This window comes from Glandiceps talaboti, chromosome 22 (assembly GCF_964340395.1).
Source record: "Glandiceps talaboti chromosome 22, keGlaTala1.1, whole genome shotgun sequence".
Classification (NCBI taxonomy): domain Eukaryota; kingdom Metazoa; phylum Hemichordata; class Enteropneusta; family Spengelidae; genus Glandiceps; species Glandiceps talaboti.
Genome location: NC_135570.1, coordinates 2484635 through 2497566, shown reverse-complemented (window position 1 = coordinate 2497566; position 12932 = coordinate 2484635). Strand labels below are relative to the sequence as shown.

At 35.8% G+C, this 12932-nt stretch overlaps 1 protein-coding gene across 1 annotated transcript in view; it reads left to right on the top strand.

Moving 5' to 3' along the window:
• LOC144452553 (zinc finger SWIM domain-containing protein 8-like) overlaps positions 1–12932 on the top strand; it is a 36848-nt gene that overhangs the window by 8469 nt on the left and 15447 nt on the right. The window contains exons 3-7 of the mRNA XM_078143653.1: positions 5747–5841; positions 6405–6688; positions 6838–7040; positions 10488–10689; positions 11886–12863. Coding sequence (XP_077999779.1) covers positions 5747–5841; positions 6405–6688; positions 6838–7040; positions 10488–10689; positions 11886–12863 — 1762 coding nt within the window. The remainder of the gene's footprint in view (positions 1–5746; positions 5842–6404; positions 6689–6837; positions 7041–10487; positions 10690–11885; positions 12864–12932) is intronic.

The window sequence follows — 12932 nt, the reverse complement described above, 5'->3', positions numbered from 1 at the left end:
CAGACATCCTCTGCACTGCAGTAATAGTTAAAAAAGATATGTATTAAATGTCATTAAAACCTTATTTGAAAGACACACCTTACATGTACCTATATTTATACTAGAGAGTGAAGGTGTCATTGTAAACATGAAAGACAGAAAAATGTGTGTATTGTGTTCTCGTGTCATTGCTGTATTTTTAACTTCAAGAAGGTCCTGTTCACTCTACATGTATGTTGATAATATGTGAATTTTGGTTACGTGGATGTGTTAGCTAGCTGTATTTTGATGATGGTTCTGTGTTAGCTAGCTGTATTTTGATGATGGTTCTACATGTATGTTAGCTATATTTTTATGATGGTTCTGTGTTAGTTGTATTTTTTTATGACTGTTCTGTGTTAGCTTGTCTTTACATGTATTATGATGGTTCTGCCTCAGTATATGTGTATCCAGGTTACATGTACATTGCCATATTCGATAGCTGTATTTTCAGATTATTCCTCTCTTTCACTGTAATTAGTATAATTTCGTAGGTTACATTATTATGTCAATTAGCTACATTTTTCTGATCTTTTCTGCCTTTCACTCTATGCACTATAGTATAATTTGGTATATGTGACCTTGGCAGCACATCAGTCACGACTTTCAAGCATGAAAGACTTTTTTAATAAAGGAAACCAGTATATATTAGCAGGATAAACTGGTTGAATGAATATACAAATATATGGTATGTCAAATTATCGTATGGTTTAGGAGCATTCTGATTAAAAATTTGAATAATTAATCACATTTGAAGTAGCTAATTACACACAGCGATTTTAATCATGGTACAGATAAACTGTAAATATGGCTTGATCCATCCTAACCATGGGGTCATGAAACCTTCGAATATTATAATGTATAATGAAGGTCAATTGGTTCATGTTCACATTTTTTTCCCTTATCTATCATCGAATACAAATTTTTTTGTATTTCATGCTTGTCAGTTAACTAGGTCGTTGAAATATGAGATTTGATGACATCCGTTTATATAAAATTTGGAATATATTTTGTCAATTTTCAGTGTGTGTAATTTAAGAGATAGATCAAATAAAAATATTTGTATCTCTACATCATTCATATATTATGAAATATCACGAATTATTCTGTAAAAAAAATTATTGTAAGATATCCAAAATTGTAAAGCAGAATGATATCATGTTGTCTTTTACACATACTGAGCTCTCCCTAGGCTGTATAGTGATAGAATCATCATACATTTACATAACAAAAGAATGCATTGTTATGTTAATGAAAATATAAATTATTATTTTTATGAAACCATGGGTGGGTCCCACTGCACATAGTCTAGGGATATGAACCTTGTTGTTTTGAATAATTATTAATATACATGGAACTAATCACTGAGTCAGTAACAATACACATATTATTATTATTATTACTTATTTATTACCAATTTGTTACAGTATTGAAAAAGAAGAAATATTTTACATTGTTGGGTAAATAAAAGAGTAAAGGGTGAACGGAAAATAGCAAAAGCTAGTCCAGTCTGTCTCCATATAGTGAAACTAATCACTGAGTCAGCAACACATAATATTCATTCAATATGGTTGTTTACTGCAATGATATATGTCCTAGTCTTGCAGTATCTATATTCTGATTGTATTCTGATATGCTGGATTTGTATTTGAAGGACGTCATTATTCTGTATTTGAAAAGGTCATTTGGTGTAGAGTCTATGGGTCTGATATTTATAATCATAATAAATTTATGCCTCAGAGAAAAGTAGTGGATTGATACAATTTATAGATACATGTATGGATAAGTGAGCTTGAATGTACTCTTAGTATAAATTTCATGAAATTTGAGTACATGTTTCATTTCAAAATTATATAATTACACTTACTTACAGGCTATATTGTATACAACAAAGAATATACATGTAAATGCAAATACATATGAAATTGATGTGACAAGGATAACATATTTAGTCACCTATAATCTACATAGTTCTCAGTGGGCCTTCGTACATATACATTTTTGTCATTGATGTTTGTCATTAATTTCATCTGTAACAAAAAACCATACTATATTCTATATGTGTACTATTGCCTATACATTGCGATATGGGGTTCTCTTTAGACGTTTATAGAGTCGTCACTAGTGGTTTGTTCCATCCTCTGATTTATAGGGTTTTCCCTAGAATAGTGGGTTCCAGGCTATGAGTTATAGGACTTTCCCCAGACCTTCATAGAGTAGTGGTTCCACCCTATGAGTTAACAGGGTTCTCCTTAGACCTTTATAGAGTAGTGGTTTGTTCATCCTTTGATTTAAAGGGTTCTCCCCAGACCTTTATAGAGTAGTGGTTTGTTCATCCTTTGATTTAAAGGGTTCTCCCCAGTCCCTTGTAGAGTAGTGGGTTCCATCCCATAATTTACAGGGTCTAGTCAAGGCCTTTGTAGAGAAGTGGGTTCCACCGTATGATTTAAAAGTTCTCCCCAGACCTTTATAGAGTAGTGGTTTGTTCATCCTTTGATTTAAAGGGTTCTCCCCAGTCCCTTGTAGAGTAGTGGGTTCCATCCCATAATTTACAGGGTCTAGTCAAGGCCTTTGTAGAGAAGTGGGTTCCACAGTATGATTTAAAAGGTTCTCCCCGCACCTTTATAGAGTAGTGGGTTCCAGCCTATAGTATAATTAATAAGGCTCTCCCTAGGACTTTATAGAGTAGTGGGTCAGGATCTCTCCAGGTTTTTATAGAGTAGTGGGTCAGGATCTCTCCAGGCCTTTATAGAGTAGTGGGTTCCACTGTATAATTACAATGTTTTCCCTAGACCTTTGTAGAGTGGTAGCTCAGGTTCTCCCAAGACCTCTTTAGAGTAATTGGCTCCTTCCTATAATTTAAAGGGTTTTCCATAAGCCTTAGTTCCATCTTATGCGTTAAAATGTTCTCCACAATCTATCATAGAGTAGTGCTGGCCTCCTCACTATGATTTCTAAGGTAGCAATAACATGTCTATAATTGTATAAACATAAGAATGACAAAGTGTATGTAAATATTCCACAACTCTATCGCTATTTGCTATGGAGAAAACAATGATATGTTTGTGTACATGTACATGTACATTTTAAGACAAATGATTACTGAGACTACCCACCTGTTGTATCTTAGAAATAATGGAACATCAAATGGAAATTCATCTGTGTTGGTAAACCATAGTATTCAATTTGAACTTTTGTTCCAAACACAACTTGAAAATTTACCTGAAATTTTCGACTGCACACTTCAAGTTGTGTCACTGTTTGGAACAAAAGTTCTCCCCTTCCCCTCCCCCACCCCACCCCACCCCACCCCTCTTGACTTTGTATGACTAAAAATATCATATATTACTTAGCAGTCAGCTGTAATTGTAGAATTTGTCATTCTGATGAGGATCGTTGACCAGAATAGATTGAAAGTTCAATGCTAAAAAAACTGTGACCTGCTTGTATTTTGTGTAAGTCACTTCTGTCTTCTTACTTTACACAAAAAGTATCCTGTTAGAATTATTTGCATTGACTGTCTGTCATGTTGCAAATGAATTAGGGGGAAATGAAAAGAAATCAGCTGGTTTTTATTTGCTAAAATGATTAAATTGCATGGTAATCATATTTTGTCCATGGGGACAATATAATGTAGGGATTAACTAGGTGAGCCATAGACAATGGAAGACACTCTGCTGCCATGATCTATACTCATCCTTCTTTGTGATGATAATCGGATAAGTCCTTATAGAAGCACAGAACCATGGAGGAAGGAAGTCCTTCCTACATTGTACCTCCATGCACAGAATCAACATATCAGACTTTACAGGTACTTTTTAGCTTCAGCCAAAATACCCTATTGTGAGGGACCCAGGTGATTTAGCCATAAAAAACAAAGAAAATTTGCACAGAGCAATAGGGATTTATGTTGTCTGTGAAAGTTCATGGTATATGTAAATTTGTACCAAAAATTTGTAACAATGTTATCATAGAACAAAGGTGGTTTGGCTAAGAACAATGAGAGTTGTTAGGTAATGAAAGTGAGTAAGTTAAAACAAAGGGACTATTTTACATGGAGGGAATGGGTTTGTTTAGCAAAAACAAAATGTTTTTCTGAAAGCTCTAGTCTGAAATTAGTAGTCTGAAATCAGTACTGTAACTGCATAGTAGTAGTACCAATACAATCAATGATGAATGTGTAACTGTTTGTCCATTACACTAACTGTCCCCTTTGGTTCATCAGTCAGTGTTTTTGCTAAGGGTGCTAAGTAGGTAAAATCTACTGGGGCTCCGTGTCATTTTACCTGGGTTCCCAAACAAAATTACCATAGACTCTGTGGGAAAACACTGCCATTTTTACCCCTTTCTCCCTTTCTGTTACCTGGGTTCCCCAATCATAGCAAAAACACAGTCAGAATAGTACCCCATTTCCCATGAAATGTTGAACACAATGAACATGGAGAATCAGTGTTACATGTCTCATGTACACATGTGGGTAGAGGTATTCTTAAACTGACTCATAATCTGCACCACTAAAGCAGTTCATTGACCAGTTTACAAAAAAGACTGCATTATTTCAACAACAATGCAATGACACACTGAGTTCTTGCTAACACACTTGCAGGTTGTCCTATACTTGCATAAAAGAAAGTGACTAACATGCAAACATACAGAGGTATTTTATAAATTCAGTGTATTTCATAAAACAATTGGATATAATAATATATGGAAATGAAAAAAATTGCCTTTAATAAGTACTTCTGTCAAGAGACACATGTACCCATGAGTTATATTTAAACTGGGAATATAGCACAGTACAATATAGTTACTTTGGAATGGTAAATTGGAAACGAATGCGAAATTTCAATCCGTCTACTATGAACCTTAATCACACAATGGAAATATAACCCTTAACATTGTCATAAGAAATGATCAAATAAATCTAGTTTAGATTAAGAAATAAATCTAGTTTAGATTAAGAGAAAAAAAGAAGTTAAACTGAAGGCTGTCAAAATGCTTACAAGATTTCTAGTTCTTGTAGGATTGCCTTTCAATCATCTTTACTGCAGAAAGCTGACCTAAAAACTCGGCATATATGATAGATGTTGGTCACAGATAACTGATGAGATACAAAAAAAAGGAACATATGTAGTGTACTTATAGATAGCGTAATTATAGAGAAGTCAAAACTGTGAATAAATACAATGTAAGGATCAGAGATGTATACAATGTATGGTGTAGATCAGAGATGGCAAACAGAAACAAACATGGAGCAGTTTTCATTTGTAGTACATTTTTGTATGTATAAAATGTATATCGATTTAAAAATATTGGATATTAACATAATTATACCAGTGCCAGTAATATCAAAGAAAAATCGGGAAAAGTAATTGGAATTTTGAATGTTATGACTCATATTTCGACCACAACAGAACCAGTGACATAGACAAACGTTGTCGTGACATGGACGGCATTGTCATGATGTAGAACGACCAGAGTATAAATTCCATATTTTTTGTTCAACTTGGCTTGTGCATGGTATAATACACATATATCAGTGTGTGGATGAAATACTAAAAAAAATAAATGTGTTAACCATTTCCAAACGTGTTACATTTGTACATGTACTTCTGGAAAGAAAAAAATGAGGAACTGATTGGTACTACCTAGGTGAAATGTCAGCAATTCTAGAAGAATAAAAATAATAAAATCTGACATTGAGTGCTTTGTGTTGATTATTTTACAGATTGTATTCCTGTCTGGCTAATGGATCAGCTGATGAATTCCAGAAAGGTGAACATCTCCTGAAAGCTAGGGCTGTCAAAGATGTTTTACAAATAGGTAAGTCAAACTTGTATGTTATTACAAAGTGTCTTTTGCTGTGGTTGGGGAACCCTGGTAAGAGAAGGTAGAAATCTGGTAAACTTTACACTGATTTTACTAAATTGGACTGTAATTTTGGTGAGGGGTGATAAAACACTTGGGAAACCTTGGTAGATTTGACCTACTTACTACCCTTTAAGGCTTAACAAAAACACTGGTAGGGAACTCTGGTAAAATGACTGGGAAACTCCGGTAGATTTTGCTGACTTACTATGCTTAGCAAAACACTGGTAGGATGTGTGTTTAAAGTTGAAGGACAAAATAATTATTGCAAATTCTTTAGTATGTAAGAGATGGAGAAGTAACCAATCACAAGAAATTATTCCTATTTGGTAATCGGGAGAAGTAACCAATCACAGGAAACTTTCTATTTGGTAATTGGGAGAAGTAACCAATCACGGGAAACTTTCTATTTGGTAATTGGGAGAGTAACCAATCTCAGGAAACTATTCCTATTGTCTCATACATAAAACTGTCGCATTTTTGATTGACTCTTTTCAATATTATTTTTCCTCACTCAGGTTTCCATCTTAGTGCTACAGTTGTACCACCCCAACATCTAGCCCAACCCAAAGGTGCTTTTAATGTTGCTGTCATGTTTGATCGTCGACGGATAACATCCTGTAGTTGTACATGTAGCAGTGCAGCCAAATGGTGTGCCCATGTAGTAGCACTGTGTTTGTTCCGTATCCACCAAGCTGCAGCAGTATGTCTGCGTGCACCCGTGTCAGAGTCACTGTCTAGATTGCATCGAGATCAACTTCAAAAGTTTGCACAGTATTTGATTAGTGAATTGCCACAACAGGTAAGTACATGCCATTTAGCTTTAAGGGAACGCCACCAGTGTGCCCTCTAAGCCAATTTGATGTGCCACTGATGCACACAATTTCTAGTGACGCACTAGAAATTCCAGCATAATTATCTACCAATGTCATATTTTATTTTATTTGACAGATTCTACCTACGGCACAACGTCTACTAGATGAATTGTTATCGTCCCAAGAAAGTGCCATCAATACTGTATGTGGTGCTCCTGATCCAACTGCAGGTCCTCCAGCCACTGAACAAACCCGATGGTGTCTAGATGATAGTACTCTACATGAAAACATTAAGAAAACTCTCATACGGTTTAGTGGACCTGCACCTATTGTATTCAGGTAATAATAATCTGTATGGATATTGGTTTTGTGGACTAAGGTTGTACAACAGGTGGGCATGGCCTCTGGAGGGTTTGTAAGCTGTACTACATATCTCCACACAATTAAAAAAAACATTAAAACCCATATCCATTTGATATTTGTTTTTATAGACATTTGATCTAACTAATTTGTATACTACATAATTTGCACACTTGTTATGACCATGCTTGTTGAATATTTATCTTAAAACTTAAATCACAAAAAGAACCAAGGCCATATCACAAAACGGATTGTTACATATACAATGACCTTATTTGGGCAAGGTGTGCCAGATGTCATACACTTTGACCTTATTTGGGCAAGGTGTGCCTAAACTAAAAGCATGTTAATACAGGTATATATGATTATATGATGGCAATTTTAGCTTCAGTTTATTTCAAGTTTGCCCCAAGCAAAGTTAGCATTATGAAAATAGGCTGAATTGTCTCACAATGTGGGGAACAATTCAAGACAAATTTTCCAGGGAGAAATGTGGTTATGAAAGAAGTGTTGGTACTAAACAACTGAAGTAAGCTAACTCACTCCTGAATTTTGCTTTCTGACGTTGTGTTGTGGTGTTGAGAAATCGATGTGTGTTTGCAGATATGACAAGATAAACTTGGGCTTTCTTGTTGTTGTTTTTTTTAAGCAAGACAAATGTACTATTAAGGCATTAGATATTGATAATGAAAGCAGAGATGTGAATTTGTATTGAAAGTTTGTATGTACAGTAGTTTTGTCACAATTTGGAAACTCAGGTAACTCGGTAACAGAGAGAGAGAGAAAGGGGGTCGGGGTAGTGGTAGGGTTGTAAGATTTGCATATATTTCCTTACAAATAGCCGAACTGTAGGTGGGGACCTTTGTAACACACCTGGGAAACATTAACATAGGTAGATTTTACCTACTTACTGCCCTTAACAAAATTACTGATTTAACATGAGTAACATACATTTTCAAGTCTGAAATAGGTGTTGAGAAAGTGTTATTGAAACCAGACAAGTATTTGTTATGGTAATAATCTGACATTCTGTATATTGATAATAGGAATGCTTGGTAACATCATGAACATTTACACTTACATGCCATCACTTTTATTTATTTGTATGTTTTCACAACACATGTCCTTACTTGAACTCTTGCCGTATTCTTAGTTTATTTATATTGGCCAGCATGTCTAGACAGAGAGAGCCTGAACAAATGTAGACAACAATGGGTGTGAAGTAATAAGTGCCGCTAACTGTTTTAAAGCTGATCTTGATGTTAGATTCCTCAAGTCTTTCATTTAAATAGTTAGCTTGTCGTTTCTGTCTTCTGAAACTGACAACCTTGTCCTTGGCTGATTGTATGCAGTCTATTCTTGTATGTATGTATTGTGAGTATAAAATATGTATACCTGTGCATACCGGGAGGGGAGGGGGTAATCTGCAACAGCTGCAGGTCAAAACAGATTCATGTCAAATGGACAAAGGGGATGGGGTGAGACATGCAATAACCACAGGTATAAAAAAAATCCAGTGTATTGCTTATCCATGTCAAATGTCAAATTGTCAAACCATTTACTAGCCCACAGTAGGATCACTTATAAAGCTATTGTCATGATTGTAATGTTGGAAATGTGACAGTCTGCCTTGTGTGTGTGTATGTGTGGATGTGTGTGTGTGTGTGTGTGTGTGTGTGTGTGTGCATGCATGTGTGCGTGTGTGTGTGCGTGCGCGCATGTGTGTGTGCAGGTAGGTAGGTAGGGTGGCATGCAACAACCCCAGGTATTAATTATTGCTTATTCATCTCGAGTTGTCAAACTGTAATCCAAAGTAGGAGTACTTACAGAGCTATTGTCATGATTGTATTTGACTAACTGTCTGCCTTTTGTGTGATAGCAAATGTCTATTGACTGTCAATATGACATGTATAGCATCTGTTTGTGTCTTCTCATTGTCCCAGTCAATAAATAACATATATTTCATGGTTCAAAACACTGTTGTTGAAATGCCAATAAGTATTTCAACTGTCTATTACAACTTTGGTAAATCAATATAAACTGAGTTTATTATCTTTAGGATGAGAGAAATCCATCAAGGAGGAGAGGGAGTCAATTCTTTGTATTTTATGGTGGCTCATGTCTACTGTATTTTGTTCTTTGTGGACTCCTCTGTGCATATATCTAATACTGATCTCCTTCTATACTGTCAATGACTTTCTACTTGAATCATTTCCAGCCTGAGACAGTGAGAGGAGTAGTGATATTTCAAAATGTTTTGCCATGAAAGGCGCGCTCGCTTTATACATAGGTCACAGCCACTCCCATTTTTCAGTTGTAATCGTTTGTGATAGCACGTGTAGTGACATGCGGCACATGACCTAGCAAAAACAATTATAAAGTTTCTGTCTTTAAAAATATGTACCTTATAAGTAGAGATATATTAGTTGTATTCAGTGTTATCAAACAAAATAATCTTGAGCAATATTGCGACAACGAGCATATGATCAACTCAGTCTTCCTGAAAGTACTTTTGCTGGGTTGTGTGCTGTGGCATGCATTTTTGCATATGTGATTGGTTGTAACCGCAAAACATAAGTGACTGCGAACCTACCTTGAGAGAGCGTGCCGCCAACGGAAAAACATTTTGAAATAGTGTTGTTGTCATCCAGGTACAAATAGTGGAACTAAAACAGGACTGATCTTTTGTTCTGAATCAACTTTTTCCTATAACTCTGCCAGACCTTTTCTTTCATGCCCAAATGTTAATCATATTCTGACCTAATCAGCACCATTGTAAGATATCAAAGATACTTTATTAAAGGCCCAGTTCAGATTGGGATTACAGTTTAGGTGTGAAAAAATTTGGCCCAGAACAAAAGAGTGGTCTAATGTGTAATCTTTGTAACTGATAAAATAACACTAATGTGAGATTCCATCTTTGTAACTGATGAAATAACACTAAGGTGAGAGTACGTCCTTGTTGAAGTGGTACAAAAACAGTTTATGTGATTTTTACTCAAGTGAAAATACCTACAACTATTCTATATAATATTAATGTTGATGTATACCTTATGACATTACAAATTGTGTTCTGGTTCTGGCATTGTTAGAACTGTTGATTACAGAGTAGGGAGTTAGTGTACATTTTTGATGCATATGACAAATCACATCATCTGATCGTTTATATATTACATTCTAATACCAGGTTTGAGTTCAGTTAATTACAAGTGGTAATGCTGCAGTAAGTAGAATACTGTGAGTACCTTTTAATATGCAAAACAAATTACATCCCAAAAAAACATATAGACTCACGGTCACCTTGTGCCCCTTTAACTTAAGACAGCATCTTTCCAAATTACATTGTTAATACAAATGACTCAAATTAAGTAGAAAAACATGAACAACCCTGTAACATCATCTCACAGCATGTCTTTCTCACTGCAGTGATGTGAATTCTCTATATCTGTCTTCCACTGCACCACCATCAGCAGCGGAATGGGCTAGTTTGTTACGCCCACTACGTGGTCGCGAACCAGAGGGAGTGTGGAATTTGTTGTCAATTGTACGTGAAATGTACAAGAGGAGGGACAGTAATGGTATCTCTCTACTTAAGATTTTAACAGATGAATGCATTGCATGTGAACAGGTAAGCTACATTACGGATGATTTTGTAGAATGTTTAGGTTTCATCAGTTTGTGCAAGGTAAAGGAAATATCCCAATCAAATTTATTAGTACACTTGTATTGATTACTGCTATCAGCTTAAAGGAAAAGTCCAGTCAGACTTATTTCTACCTTTAGTACACTTGTATTGATTACTGCTGTCAACTTAAAGGAAAAGTCCAGTCAGACTTATTTCTACCTTTAGTACACTTGTATTGATTACTGTTATCAACTTAAAGAAAACTCCAGTCAGACGTATCTCTACCTTTAGTACACTTGTATTGATTATTGCTATCAGCTTAAAGGAAAAGTCCAGTCAGACTTATTTCTACCTTTAGTACACTTGTATTGATTACTGCTATCAACTTAAAGGAAAAGTCCAGTCAGACTTATTTCTACCTTTAGTACACTTGTATTGATTACTGCTATCAACTTAAAGGAAAAGTTCAGTCAGACTTATTTCTACCTTTAGTACACTTGTATTGATTACTGCTGTCAACTTAAAGGAAAAGTCCAGTCAGACTTATTTCTACCTTTAGTACACTTGTATTGATTACTGCTGTCAACTTAAAGGAAAAGTCCAGTCAGACTTATTTCTACCTTTAGTACACTTGTATTGATTACTGCTATCAACTTAAAGGAAAAGTCCAGTCAGACTTATTTCTACCTTTGGTACACTTGTATTGATTACTGCTGTCAACTTAAAGGAAAAGTCCAGTCAGACTTATTTCTACCTTTAGTACACTTGTATTGATTACTGCTATCAACTTAAAGGAAAAGTCCAGTCAGACTTATTTCTGTTGTTAGTATACTAGTCTTGAATTGATTACTGCTATCAAATTAAAGAAAACTCCAGTCAGACTTATTTCTGCTTATAGTACACTTATTTTGATTACTGCTAAGCATCAGTGATATGACTTTCCATGGTAAAATTGCACCTCAGCTTGGAAATCTTGTATAGAAACCTACTGCACTTGACATGTGTTCAGCCATTTTGTGGATTTCCTGCAATGGTTTATGGGAAAACCTATGTTGATGAAATATCCAGATCTGTCTGTTCTGACAATCAAGAGTAATTAATTCTATATTATTATAAATATTCCAAGTTTTAACCATTGCAGCACAGAAATGTTTATGTTCATTAGATTTTGATTTTGTGTCTTTTGTTTTCCTTTTCAGTTGATTATTTGGTGGTTTAATACCAGGACGTCAGCATCTCATAACGGTCATGGTGGCCATAGTAGTCGTAGTAATAATAGCACCTCAGCAGCATCACAGCATGCATGCGCGAGTCTTGGTGATGAAATCGTAACATTATGGCGTCTAGCAGCTCTCAATCCAGCACTTACGCCTCAGGAATGTCACGAACTTTGGGAACAGTTTCGTAATTGGCATACACAGGTAGTCGACAGGGTACGCAAAGGAAGAGGAAGTGGAATACGGAAAGCAGATTTGGAGATATTTTCAGGGTTTAAACCTGCAATAGAAGCATGCTTACTGGATTGGGCAGAGTATCCCATGGAAGGGGTGCCATATGTGAAGAGACATCCAGGTCTACGAACTAAAGTAGTTGAGGTAGAACCTTGTCAAACGACTTGTGATTCCAAACCCAGTACAAGTTGTAGTGAAAGTAAATCAACTGGTGTAGCTTTGAATAACAATCAAGTAAGCCCACAGAATGTGGTTGCTGAAAAATCTCAAGAGACATCCTCAGCTCAGGAAGTACCAGCAAATGCTGAAATACAAGATGTTAGCGTCAGCTCCAATGATAAAGGAGAGGACGCAGACTCGGAAAGTTCTGATACAAAACCAACACAGGGTGAAAACGCTGATGTTAAAACTGCTAGTTGTTCAGCAGCGGAAACGTCAGACAATGCTAAAAAAGGTGGGAAAAAGAAAACTAAAACAAAACATTGTGAGAAGAGCCCTGAACAGGATGGGGGTAGTAATGGTGGTGTGAAAACAGAGAGCAGTGATATAGAATCTGATCTACCCAATGACAAGGTGCGGAATGAATCAGCGCCCTCTAGTGATGAATATCAAGTTTACTTCTATGATACAAAAGCTAAGTTACCACCCAGCAATGACAGGAATAAGAAAAGAGACGATGCACCCAATTTATTTGCTGGGATCAGGAAACCAGAAAATGCTATGGATGTAAGTAGCGTTTGTGACTAAGTTAAATGTTATGGATATGTAAGTAGTTATGTTTGTGACTTATCAAGT